The following is a 13,821-nucleotide window of genomic DNA, read 5'->3' as shown; positions in this document are numbered from 1 at the left end:
GGTTGTAATCAGGGCTTGACATTAACTTTTTTGATCACTAGCCAATGTGGCTAGTGGTTTTCCAAAGTTACTAGCCACACAGCATTTTTACTAGCCACATTTTTGTTGTTGTGAAATTACCTGATAAAAGTTGACTATGGCGTGCTAATATTTTCTTGAACTAGATTTACGCTTTTAAATGTAAAACCACTGGACACACCCAAATGAAGATTACATAAATGTATGACAATACACAGGTCATTACATTGTCATTAGCTCTGATAATGTTGTGTGTAAATCTCCTTTTTTAAATAAAACCATGTATTAAGATAAAGACATAACAAAGTAGCTTCTTATTGCATAATAAAAGTGGTGCATGGATGTAGAAGATTAATAAAAAATATAAAAAACTAAACAGAAAAGGAAACCTTTGGCATTAGAAACACTGTCTGTTTAAATATCAGAATCAGACTCAGAATTACTTTATTGAACCACACTGGGAAATTCTTTGTTACGGTTGCAATGGAAAGTAGGTCAGTCTCGAAACCTCACGAAAAATGCATGCCATGGTTCGGACAAAGTTGCTTTAATCTTCATTAAAATTTGAGGGGAAAATATATTGGGATCACAGGGATGATAATAGGTGAGGGCCAACCAATGGGATTTCTCGTTTGCACATTACCTTAAGCACAAGGCAACACTGTGTGCATGTGCTACTTAATGTCAAGCCCTGGTTGTAATGTCTGCTAAGTTGGCAAATGGCTTGCCCCGGTAATGAACTACGAATCACAAACTTGTTTGGAGTTTGCCCAGCACAATCCACTACCATTGTTGACATTTCATTTTAAAATGCTCAGTGTAATGCAGAAAAAACTTGGATAGTATAAAAGTAGTCTGTCAACAAAATGAGTAGGAAAAACTGCATTTAATAAATATGAAGTGAAATTACATTTAACACGAAATTAACTATAATTGTATTTGCATACAAGAAATATTTCCATGGTGAACAAAAATCTACACATTTTGACTAGTGTGGTGTTTTTGGCCAAGTCACTGACACAATAACTATGTTCTGAAGCATGAACTAAATGTTTTGGGTGAGTTACTACATTAAGAAGACACAGGTTCAGATCACCCAGTTGTAGTTTATAGGATGTTAAGAGCATTTTGAAAAATCTACTTTAGCCTTTCTATGACTGAGTTTATGATTAACTAAGGATTAAGGATCCTCTCCACCAGTAAGCTGGTGTGTGGTGGGCGTTCTGGCGCACTATGGCTGCCATCGCATCATCCAGGTGGATGCTGCACACTGGTGGTGGATGAGGAGATACCCCCTGTCTATGTAAAGCGCTTTGAGTGCTAGAAAAGCGCTATATAAATGTAAGGAATTATTATTATTATTATGATTAATTACGAAGTGCAACTATTCAGCATATGCACAGTAATAAGTGGTATTCTGCATTTACTAAAAGACTAAACAATGGCCCACATAAGGACCCACAGTCAGCCCAAAATCTGCCCACATCCCACAGATTTGGCCCACAGAAAGTCCATGTTACACCCCGTCTAGGGGTGAAGGATACATGAAATGAGAGTCAAAGGAGGGTGGATCAGGACAGACCAGTTTTTAGCCTGCAGGAGCCAATCAGTAGAGAGTTTGTGAGAGTTTGCCCACTGGGGCCCCACCTGGCCCACACAATTACTAATATAGTGACGTTTACCTATTTTAGTCTACGTTTTGTGCATGAACTAAATGGTGGCAGTCAAATGTGAAAAATGAAGAAGAGGAAACATGGATGCAGCTCTAAATACTTTTGTTGATTTGTCCCCCAGAACCGTTTGGAAACCTTGTCAAACTGAGGAACATGAAAATGTCACAGAATGAGTTTGTGAATGTGGTTGCAGGTCTTTCTGAAATGTAAAACACATTTAAGATCTCTCTCCAGTGTGAATTCTCATGTGAAGCCTAAGGTTTCCCTTCAGTTTGCATCTCTTGCCACACATCGGGCAGGTGAAAGGCCTTTCTTCACTGTGAACGCTCATGTGAGTCTGAAGGGAGGTTTTCAGTTTGAAACTCTGTCCACACTCAAGGCAGGCGAAAGGCCTCTCTCCTGTGTGAATTATCATGTGGACCTTAAGAGTCCTCTTGTTTACGAAACACTTTCCACAGTGATCGCACATGTTAGGCTTCTCTCCAGAGTGAGTTGTTACGTGATTCTTCAGGTGGTTTGCATCTGTGAAACTCAATCCACACTGACCACATATAAAACACTCCTGTCTCGAATGAATCTTCTTGTGATTTCTAACGGTTGCTTTGTGTCTGAAGCGCTTTCCACACTGATCACATGAAAACGGCTTTTCACCGGTGTGACTGTTTATGTGATAGTCAAGGTTTATCTGTGCTGTGAAGCTCTTTCCACACAGTTGACAGCTGTAAGGCTTCTCTCCGCTGTGAACTCTCATGTGTCTGTCAAAGCTTCCCTGTTGACTGAACCGGCTTCCACACTGAGGACAGGTGAAAGGCTTCTCTCCAGTGTGAGTCCTCATGTGGACGGTGAGGTTTCTTTGGTTGCTGATCCACTTTCCACACTCTGAGCAGATGACACGTTTTCTAATCCGGGTCCTTTTAGGTTTTTTTTGTGAGGAAGTCTCTTCAGTCTGTGAACAACTAACAGAATTTTCTTCATTACTGAATTCATGATTTTTATACCGATCTTTACTCTTCTCTACCAGCGTCATCAGGCCTAGAATGAAAAGAGACAAATACAAGTTAAACCCTGAAGAAGGAAAAAAATATTTTGAGTTTAGGTCCGACCTGCTTGTAATTTTGAAGACCTTCATTTGATTAGAGTTGGAGCTAAACTCTTAATATATATATACTTTAAATATTGTCCTTTCAACAATGCTGAAGAATTGTATTTGTGAACTGTACCAGTCAGGATCTAAGCCCCATTGTAAACAGAAACTGCTAACTCAAGTTATATTTTTCCAGAGCTATACATAGATAACAACAGTCTCATGAATGGTTCATGTCCTAATAAGATTATGACCACTTTGTTTGTGTAAATGAAGAGAGTGATGAAACACACATATGGAGTGCCACAAGGCTCGGTATTGGGCCCTCTGCTTTTCTCCTTGTATGTGTTTCCCCTCAGAGACATTTTAATTAGATTTCCTCTCAGCTTGAAGAAACACAAATTTCCAGGTTATGATAAGGTTGGTAATTTCCTTTCCTTTTCCTTTAATTTGGCCAGTCACTGCTGTGATTTTAACATTATTATGAGGATATAAAATGATATATGTATCTACAAACCACTTGAAAAGTAGATTGATCACAATATAAAATCATCAGGTCACCATGTGAAAGCCATCCGGGTTGGAGTTTGTCTTGTATACGCAGACCTATACAGTTTGACAACATACAACAAGCTCTGAAGTGAGAATTAATCATTGTTTCTTCACAAATCAGTCAGTCGCTCCTGCTTTGCAGCAAGTGCTAATGGCAACTGCATTTCACCATCTTCGTCTTTATTTCAGCAATCAGGTTTGACGAATGCAAATAAAGTGTTTATTGTTCATCCAGCCACGTAAGAAAACATGCATGATCACAAAGGCAAGTCGTGTTTGACTATTGTAAGTTAATGCTGTTAAATATAAAAAAAATAATAAAATCATATCACATTCAAGTAACCTGAAGTGTACTCAAATGTATCTCATTTCTGAAACACAAAATTACCAATAAAAGCTCAATAGAAAGAGTGACAGCTGAAGTAGTACATGCATAAGAAATGTGTTTTCACATACAGAACTGATCCAAAAAAGATAACTACAGACAGTTGATCAGTCATATTTTCATGGTTTGCCTATTAAAACGTTTATTAGTTTCATACTTAAGTGATAGAAAATATTTTTATACTGTTTTAAGACAAAAAGGACATTTTGGATGTAATGTTAGACTCCATCATTTGTTTGGCCTGCTTCTCTGTTGTTTTCCCTAATGTAATGCTGCATTACTGGTCATGTGAGCTCAACACATTTCCATTAGGAAATCAGAGCTGGACTTTATATCAAGGATCAAATGAGTGAAAACCGACCGATATCTTCCTCAGTCTCTTCTTGTTTCAGACTGAACACTTCTTCAATCCTGATGTCTTCACTCTCCTCTTTAATACACGCCATCTTCATAACTCTGTCACGTGGATCTCTGTGTGTTTGAGATGAGAGTAATAATAAATACTGCACACTGAGTCTCTGGATTAGTGTATAAACTGACGCATCTTTTCCTTTACTCACACAAAATAACAAGCTTTAACGACAGATAAAGTATTACAATGTCACATTCAATAACAACGAAGCCATTTTACAGCCATTTTATAAAACGGTTTAAGCGGACTGCATTGATTTAAACGCTTTAAAACCATAATCTGTCTTTAGTCGAATCACAACAAACGCCGAGCGCGGCGCAGCCCTGTGACCTCACGGAGCCAAACCAGAATAAAAGTCTTGTTTACTCACGAACACAAAAAAGGAAATACATATTAAAATACATGTCGTTCAGTTGTGTGATGGACATTTTTTTTGGCCATTTTGACAGCCCTTACGTAAACATAATATATATATATATATATATATATATATATATATATATATATATATATTTACATATTACATATATACATACATATATATATATATATATATATATATATATATATATATATATATATATATATATATATATATATATGTATATATATATATATATATATATATATATATGTATGTATGTATGTATGTATGTATACATATACATATATATATATATATATATATATATATATATATATATATATATATATATTATGTTTACGTAAGGGCTGTCAAAATGGCCAAATGTCCATCACACAACTGAACGACATGTATTATAATATATATATATATATATATATATATATATATATATATATATATATATATATAAACACAGTAAACAAACTTTGTTTTCCTAAATTTTATTATTTACATGGTTAGGATGGATTAAATGCATGGATTAAATTAGGATTATTTACATTTCGGATGGGTTAAATGCAGAGAACAAATTCTGAGTATGGGTCACCATACTTGGCTGAATGTCACTTCACTCACTCACTTAGTGTTATTACAGATCAGCGCGTGAACGAGACTTTTATTTTGGTTTGGTGACGTGACGTCATAGGGCTGCGCGCGCTCCTGCATCTGCTGTGAATCGGAGGAAGAAAGGTTTGTGATTTGAAAGCATTTAAATGGTTTAGACACCAAACCATTTAGTCCAGTTGGTTGTTTTTACAGCAGCTGTTATTTGTTGTTAATGCATGTATAGTAATGCTTTCTCTGACATTAATGAAGGACATGTTGTACTCGTATAGCGCATCCACTGACAAACAACAGGAAATGTGCGTCTCATGTCGTTTGTCATAAACACTAATTCAGTCTATGGTAAGAACCTATGACGGAGAAACTCAACTTTTAAACCACGAGTCACTGAATCAGTCGCTTCTTGAAATGATTCAGTGAAATGATTCAGTGATTCGAATCAGCGCACGCGGCTCAGAACAGTCAACAACAAACACAAACATTACAAATCACAGCAAATATTAGCATTAAAGAGTTTAATCTGTTAAACGTAATCTGCAAATCGGAATACATAGTGTGAAACAAGTTTATTATTATTATTTATTTTATATAGCGCCTTTAAAAATAGCATCTCAAAGCACTTTACATAAAAATATGAAATTAAAAGATACACGTAACAGTGCAGGCAGTAAAAAAAAAAAAACGAATGAAATGGAAAAAATAAAATAAAAATCCAATTTAATAACAAAGTAATAGGGGTGCTCCGATCACGATCGGCCGATCGTTATGCGCATCTCGTCAGTAAAGCCGGTTTTCTAATCAGCGGTTAATTCCATCAGGTGCGTGATTTCTCATAGAGCAGCTGTTACTACACAGAGCCGTTGTTAACTGAGAAGATGGGCCGATAAACGCTGAAAATTAACGTGATTTGCGCATCTTCTCTATTAACAACGGCTCTGTGTAGTAACAGCTGCTCTATGAGAAATCACGCACCTGATGGAATTAACCGCTGATTAGAAAACCGGCTTTACTGACGAGATGCACATAACGATCGGCCGATCGTGATCGGAGCACCCCTACAAAGTAATGACATGAATCACATAAAAGCTATCCTAAAATAGTGTGTTTTAAGGGATGATTTAAATCACTAAGGGATTCTGCGTTCCTAATCTCAGAGGGCAGGGAATTACACAGTTTAGGAGCCAAAGAAGAGAAAGCCCAATCCCCCATAGATTATAAAATGTGTTGTTCGGACAGTTAAAAGACCAGCTTCAGAAGAGCGTAGAGCTCGTTTAGGAGTCTAGAGGGTTAAAAGCTCACACAAATATTGAGGAGCCAAATGAATCAAGGCCATACGTGAGCATGAGACTTTTAAAACCAATATGAAAACTATCTGAACCAATAAGCATCACCCCAGTCTTGTCACTGTTTACACAGATCCAATTTTCAGACGTCCATGTTTTAATCTCAGTAAAACGTTGAGAGAGAAGAGACACAGGCATCAGGTTTTGAATGTAGATCTGAGTGTCATCGGTATAAAAGTGTAAGTTAAGACCAAGAGTTCTCAAGAGTTGGCCAAATGGAAAAATGTAAGGAGTCAGTTCATTAAAAAGAAGACGTTCAGATTCTTTGTATGGTGTTTCAGTTAAACAGACAAGGTCTGTTCTTAGAAAAGTCTATTCTGAGTCTGAAATACCTCCATTTGTTTTTATTATTCTGATCTTAAACACAGAGAAGCTCCTGTTGAAGAGACTGAGACACACACTGTTATAAAGATGGAGTTTATTAAAGAGGAGAGAGAAGAAATACAGATTGAAGAAACAGTCAAACATGAAGAGACGGAGGAACAAACAGGTTGGTTTTCCTTCTCAAAGCTGAACTCATTTGATTTGATCCTTATTAAAACGACCAGCTCTACAGAAATGAGTGAGAAGCCAATAGTAAACCCATTCTGTATCCTTTGTTTAATTATAGTACTTGAATAAAATGGCGTATTCCTTCTCACACATGGGATCATTGCTTCTGTCAGCTTCCTAAGACACATCACTTAGTGTTGTTTACTGAACCAGACGTCAGTTAAGGTTCACTAGCAAAAATTACATATTTATTTCAAATGTTAGATTCTTTTTTTCCCTGGCCTGAATCACAATTAAAAATTCCTCTTATTTTCAAATATTTGCGAGTCTGTAATCTACTGTCATGTTTCCTTCCTGTTTACCGTGTCCATGCAGTTATGTTCTAGTTTCCCCGTGCATCAGACTAAATGATGTGTGGTATCACTGGGGGGTGGGGCGTTCCCTTGCTTTCCATTTAAATAACAAATAAGAAAGCTTTCCTTGATGTCAAATAAAATAAATAAATGACACAAAGTTTAAAGTCAAAATCAGCAAACACTGTGGAACCAATTAAATAAGAAACAAATGTTTACAAAATGTTTGCAAAAACTTCCAAAATCACCTTAAACTGTAATCGGCTTTTCAAAATCTCAAATATTGCAGACGCTTCTGCCTTGTGTCTCTAAACTAAATCATGCCCATGTGTCTTAACTCACAAATCACATCTGAAGATCCCCAATGAAATCATCTATACTTTCCTTCTAATATGCTGATTTATCATCAGTGTTCGTGCTTAATTTTGATTGTGTAACCTTTGATAATTATTCAGGATTTGTTAAGATGTTTAAAAATAATGATAATAGTCTTTGATGAATATTAAGTTTTTAGTTTTTATTTTCTCTGTATTTTTGGTCAAATAAATGCAGGCTTGATGAGCATTAGAAAATTCTCTCAAAAACATTAAAAATAGTGATGGGTCCAAACTTTTGAACGCTACTGTATGTACATATTAATCAAACTTTATCCAAGTTAATCTCTTTTTATTTTTTTGTTTGATGAAGATGTTATTATGATTACTTCTTTTACTTTTGTAGGAATTTTTATAGTGTTTTTTTTTCTAATCAGCTCCCGATGCAATGTCCTTCACTGTACTCACAAATTCAGGCCTGTGATCAGCTAGAGACATAAAAGAAGGAAAATCTGACCATACCCCCAGCACTCATTATTACAAATATATTGTACAAGTACATACTGTCCTTTAAATAAAATAAAAAGCAGCATTTAATAATCATGATAACAATATAATATAATAAAGTACCATAATGTATTATAGTAAAGTATATAGAATTATTATTATTAAAGTACCTGCCAAAAATTGTGGAAAACATTACAAGTATTAATCATTTTAAAATAACTATGTTGTGTTCATCGAGAATGAATTTATTTGATCAAAATTAAGTAAAAAGTTAATATTATAACAAATAAGTTTTCAATTTTAATATATTTTAAAATGTAATGTTATTCCTTGAAACAAAGCTGAATGTTCTTCATCATTACTCCAGTTTTCAGGGTCACATCATATTTTAGAAATTATTATAACTTATTTGACTATCAAGAAACATTTCAGATTATTTGCAATGTTGAAAACTATTTTGCTGCTTCATATTTTGTGTAGAAATGATGCACTTTATTTTTTCAGGATTTTCTGATAAATATAAAGTTTAATGAACATTATTTATTTGCATTTATCAAATTTATTAATTCAATTTGTTAATGCATTTATTAATTGTAAATGTCTCCACTCACTTTTTATCACTTACATGCATGAAAAGACTGAATAATATAAAATGAATAATATTATAAATCTCTTTATTAAATCTTAAACAAATGTTTAAGTAGTATCATTGTTTCCACAAAAATAATAAGCATCAAAACTGTTTCTAACATTTATAATAATCAGAAATGTTTATTGAGCATCAAATCAGCAAATTAGAAAGATTTCTGAAGGATTGTGACTGATTCCCAGGAGTATTCAGGTCACGTCTGCTGATCCAGAGACTGTTCATGTTACGTCTGCTGAGCCAGCGCCACAGTACAAAATTGCCGCCAGCCCATTGCCACTGCACAAGGTGGCTGCCAACCCAGAGATACTGCCCAAGATGGCCGCCAGTCCAGAGTCATTGCACAAGATAGCTGCTTGTCCAGCACCTCTGCACAGAATGACAGCCACAGTTGACCCTCCAGAATCGAGTCAGGCTCCTGTTGACTTTCCAGAGTCAAGTCAGGTTCCCGTGGACCCTCCAGAGTTTTTCTAGAGTCAGGGCTAGTCACCGATGACCCTCCAGAGTCGGGGCTAGTCACCGTTGACCCTCCAGAGTCGGGGCTAGTCACCGTTGACCCTCCAGAGTCGGGGCTAGTCACCGTTGACCCTCCAGAGTCGGGGCTAGTCACCGTTGACCCTCCAGAGTCGGGGCTAGTCACCGTTGACCCTCCAGAGTCGGGGCTAGTCACCGTTGACCCTCCAGAGTCAGGGCTAGTCACCGTTGACCCTCCAGAGTCGGGGCTAGTCACCGTTGACATTCCGGAGTCAAGTCAAGTCCCTGGTGAAATTCATGGACAAGGGCAAGTCACCAATGAAATTCACAGGCAGCGTCCAGTCACCAGTATTCTTCATGAGCAAGGTCAAGTCACCGACTATCTTCATGGACAAAGGTAAGTCACCATTGATCTTCATGAACAAATTCAAGTCACCATTGATCTTCATGAACAAATGCAAGTCACCAGTATTCTTCATGAACAAGGTCAAGTCACCATCGATCTCCATGGGCAAAGTCAAGTCACCAGTGTTCTTCATGGGCTAAGGCAAGTCACCAATGATCTTCATGAACAAATGCAATTTGTTCACCTCTCTGCTGAACTACTTGTGGTCCTCTGCGCCTCCCGGGTGGGCCTCTGTCTCGACCACAAGGACATGGTGGTCTTCTGCTCCGCCCTGGAATCCTGCCCGGTCGGCACTGTCCTGGGTCCCTGAACGCCCTGACCCACCCTGATCTCCTGTTGTGTTGTTGTTGTTTTTTGGTTGTTTGTTCACTTCCTGTTCCTGCTCCCCTCTGTGAGCCTGGCCCTCCGTCCCTCCCCTGATCCTCCACCGGTCCACCTCCCTCCTGGTCTCCCTGTTTTCTGTTGCACTTCTGGTCTCTGTTCCCCGCTTTACATGTTCCTCGTCTCTGGTTTCCCCATTAAAAAAAATAATAATTTACCTGGCCCTCCGTCCCCTGAGCCTCCACCTGTACACCTCCCTCCTGGTCTTGTTTTGTCAGTCATGTCTTGAAGCGTCTGGTAGCCGCTCCGTAGTGAGCGGGTATTGTCACAGTGTCTGGTTTGTGTTCCCTGGGTATCCACTAGATGTCCTCCTTCCCCACGGTGTCTGTCACTTCCTGAACCACATTCCCCACGATCTCTGTCTTCTCATTGCACTCAGCTGTTACTAATCATTAATCATTGCACTCAGCCAGTTCCCCATTAGCGTTTGTCATCTCCCTGTGTATTTATACCCTGTCTGTCTAAATATTTGATATGATATTCACGTCCATTCAAGTCTTGTTCCTGCCATGTGTTTTCTTGTCTGTTTATGATTGTTTGGATTGCTACTTTGGTTTTGATCATGCCTGGACTGATTACGATTTGGATTACCCCTAAATAAATACAAACCTGCATTTGGATCTCTCTCGCTGTGTTTTCCTGTGTCCCGATCGTGACACACAAACTGTTGTACAAGAATTGTATTGAGTACCAAGTATTGAGTACATGTGCAGTAAATGAACATACTTTCCAGAAGTACAACAATTCACTAATATATATATATATATATATTTTATTGGTCTAATGAAGGATTCTAACTTGAGATAGTGAATTGGTGGGTTTTTGTTAAATGTGAGCCAAAATTAAAAGAACCAAAGACTTAAAATTTAGTTGGTGTGCATTTAATTTATTTAGTACACAAGTTTCACAATTTGAGTTGAATTGCTAAAATTAATGAACTTTTCCACAACATTCTACTTTTCTGAGAAGCAGGCATGTTATAGCCTGTTACGTATTTTGTATGATTCTATTCATTTTATAAAATTCGTTCGTTTTTCTCCCTTCACAGAAGCTCTGCAGGTGTGTGATGAGATATGGTGTGTGTATCCTCATGGTCTGCTGTTTACGCTATTCATGCATATAAAGCTAAAGCCCTTAATAAAACAAACAAACAATAAAAACATTATAATCTTACCGGTCTGTGATTGACTAATGAAATTTGATAATTGGTCAGGAAAATAACCTAAATGAAAATAATGCTGTCATTCTACAATTCTTGACCAGATGTATATGCTGCGCACAAGTTCAGGATAAAAAAAAAATATTGTACAAAAGGTAAGACCAGACGTGAGACTTGATGGTATCCACTGCTCACATCCATATCGATAAATTCCAAGTTTTGAGTTTAATCGACCATACGCCAAATTTTCAGTAAATGAGGCCCAGTGTGTCATAAGCTCTTTAGCCACTGTATTTTAAATAAACTAGGCCTCATTTGTTGACCCTGCAGCATTTCTAGCATGTAATAAGGTTGTTCTACAAAACCAGGATTGAGAATTTAACATTTTCCATAGAATTAATTAATTGCAAGTACATTACTAGCAATCCCACATTTGATATTTTCAATATACCTTGGAGAATTGTGTTGTTCCTTAGGGTTATGAAGAAATAATAAAACTGTTACTGGCATGATAGTGAAATCTAATGTTAATGTCTCTTAGAAGACCTATACAGTTGATTTCACTAATTCCATTCAAAAAGTGACATTTGTATATTATATTTATCCATTTAACACACTGATATATTTCGTGTTTATTTCTTGTAATTTTGATAATTATAACTGACTATTAAGGAAAATGCCAAATTCATTATCTCAGAAAATTTGAATAAAACTTAAAGGAACACTACGACTTTTTGGGACTTTAGCTTATTCACAGTATCCCCCAGAGTTAGATAAGTCCATACATACCTTTTTCATTTCTGTGCGTTCTGTAAGTGTTATTTGACGCACCCACCGCTAGCCTAGCTTAGCACAAAGACTGGATGTAAATGGATAATGGTAGCATAGTAATCCTAATAAGTGACAAAATACAATGAAATTATTTTTAGAGATCTTGGCCAACTGAAAAGTATGAACATGAAAAGTATGAGCATGTACAGCACTCAATACTTAGTTGGGGCTCCTTTTTGTCTGATTTACTGCAGCAATGCGGCGAGGCATGGAGTTGATCAGTCTGTGGCACTGCTCAGGTGTTATGAGAGCACAGGTTGCTCTGATAGTGGCCTTCAGCTCTTCTGCATTGTTGGGTCTGGCATATCGCATCTTCCTCTTCACAATACCCCATAGATTTAGGACCACAGGTCAGGCGAGTTTGCTGGACAATTAAGAACAGGGATAGCATGGTCCTTAAACCAGGTACAGGAAGCTTTGGCACTGTGTGCAGGTGCCAAGTCATGTTGGAAAATGAAATCTGCATCTCCATAAAGTTGGTCAGCAGCAGGAAGCATTAGGTGCTCTAAAACTTCCTGGTATATGACTGTGTTGACCTTTGACCTCAGAAAACACAGTGAACCAACACCAGCAGATGACATGGCACCCCAAACCATCACTGACTGTGGAAACTTTACACTGGACCTCAAGCAACGTGGATTGTGTGACTCTCCTCTCTTCCTCCAGACTCTGGGATCCTGATATTCAAAGGAAATGCAAACTTACTTTCATCAGAGAACATAACTTTGGACCACTCAGCAGCAGTCCAGTCCTTTTTGAAGCGAGAGGCTTCTGATGCTGTCTGTTGTTCAAGAGTGTCTTGACAGGAGTGCGACAGCTGAAACCCATGTCTTGCATACGTCTGTGTGTAGTGGTTCTTGAAGCACTGACTCCAGCTGCAGTCCACTCTTTGTGAATCTCCCCCACATTTTTGAATTGGTTTTGTTTCACAATCATCTCCAGGGTGCGGTAATCCCTATTGCTTGTACACTTTTCTTTCCCTTTGCCTCTCTGTTAATGTGCTTGGACAGAGAACTTTGAGTTAATTAGCTGATTAGAGTGTGGCACCAGGTGTCTTCAGTATTGAACCTTTTCACAATATTATAATTTTCTGAGATACTGAATTTAGGAATGTTGTTGTCGGTTATAGTCATCAACATAAAAAGAAAAAAAAACATTTGAAATATATCAATCTGTGTGTAATGAATGGAATTAGTGAAATAATTAAACTTTTTGATGATATTCTAATTATATGACCAGCATCGGTAGATACATGAAAATCAGAAGTCCTAATACTGAGCCCTGTGGCACTCCATACTTGTTTCTGATGAGATGGTCTTTTTTAAACAAAGTGGTAGCAGTCAAAGAGATAAAAAAATAAATCATCCTAATTCTTGTTTATAAGTGCCTACACAATTATCAAACTATCCAAGTGAATGCTGTGGTCTATGTTTTTAAAGATGTTACAGTTCTAGGAGAGAACAAAGTTTCTGTGTTAAAATTGGGCTTAAATCCTGACTGATATTGTTCACAAATACAGTTTCTCTGCAAAACTGAACGTTGTTGATAGGACGATATTCATTTAATGCTTTAGTCCAGGAATGTCAAACTCACAACCCTTCAGAGTTTAGTTTCTACTTTAACTGAACACACCTGAATTTAGGTTTTCATTGCTTGAAAACTAAAGATACAGTAGGTGTTGGAGCAGGTTGAAGCTAAACGAAGCAGGTCTGTGACCCTCCGAAAGCTGAGTTTGTCACTTCAGTTTTAGACATTAATGGCAGATTCAGCTATTGTTGCCTACTGCTTTTAAACAAGGGTTAA

The 13,821-nt window shown here is 37.3% G+C and overlaps 2 protein-coding genes across 4 annotated transcripts in view; one reads left to right on the top strand and one right to left on the bottom strand.

Annotated features, from left to right (window-relative positions):
• Positions 1-885: 885 nt before the first annotated feature.
• Positions 886-13,821, bottom strand: part of LOC127968179 (gastrula zinc finger protein XlCGF7.1) — a 26,618-nt gene continuing 13,682 nt past the window's right edge. Inside the window, exons 1-3 of one of the 2 annotated variants that reach the window (XM_052569179.1) lie at positions 4,273-4,448; positions 4,074-4,183; positions 886-2,723 (exon numbers count right to left, since the gene is read on the bottom strand). In XM_052569179.1, coding sequence (XP_052425139.1) covers positions 1,909-2,723; positions 4,074-4,164 — 906 coding nt within the window. In that variant the 5' untranslated portion in view covers positions 4,165-4,183; positions 4,273-4,448 and the 3' untranslated portion in view covers positions 886-1,908. Of the gene's footprint in view, positions 2,724-4,073; positions 4,184-4,272; positions 4,449-13,821 lie in introns of those variants that run through there. The other variant, XM_052569187.1, reaches the window with a different exon arrangement.
• Positions 5,173-13,821, top strand: part of LOC127967841 (gastrula zinc finger protein XlCGF8.2DB) — a 25,951-nt gene continuing 17,302 nt past the window's right edge. Inside the window, exons 1-2 of one of the 2 annotated variants that reach the window (XM_052568581.1) lie at positions 5,173-5,238; positions 6,824-6,945. In XM_052568581.1, coding sequence (XP_052424541.1) covers positions 6,867-6,945 — 79 coding nt within the window. In that variant the 5' untranslated portion in view covers positions 5,173-5,238; positions 6,824-6,866. The remainder of the gene's footprint in view (positions 5,239-6,823; positions 6,946-13,821) is intronic. The other variant, XM_052568589.1, reaches the window with a different exon arrangement.

The sequence above is a fragment of the Carassius gibelio genome, chromosome A4 (assembly GCF_023724105.1).
Source record: "Carassius gibelio isolate Cgi1373 ecotype wild population from Czech Republic chromosome A4, carGib1.2-hapl.c, whole genome shotgun sequence".
Taxonomy (NCBI): Eukaryota; Metazoa; Chordata; class Actinopteri; order Cypriniformes; family Cyprinidae; genus Carassius; species Carassius gibelio.
This window is presented reverse-complemented; position numbering and strand designations above follow the sequence as displayed.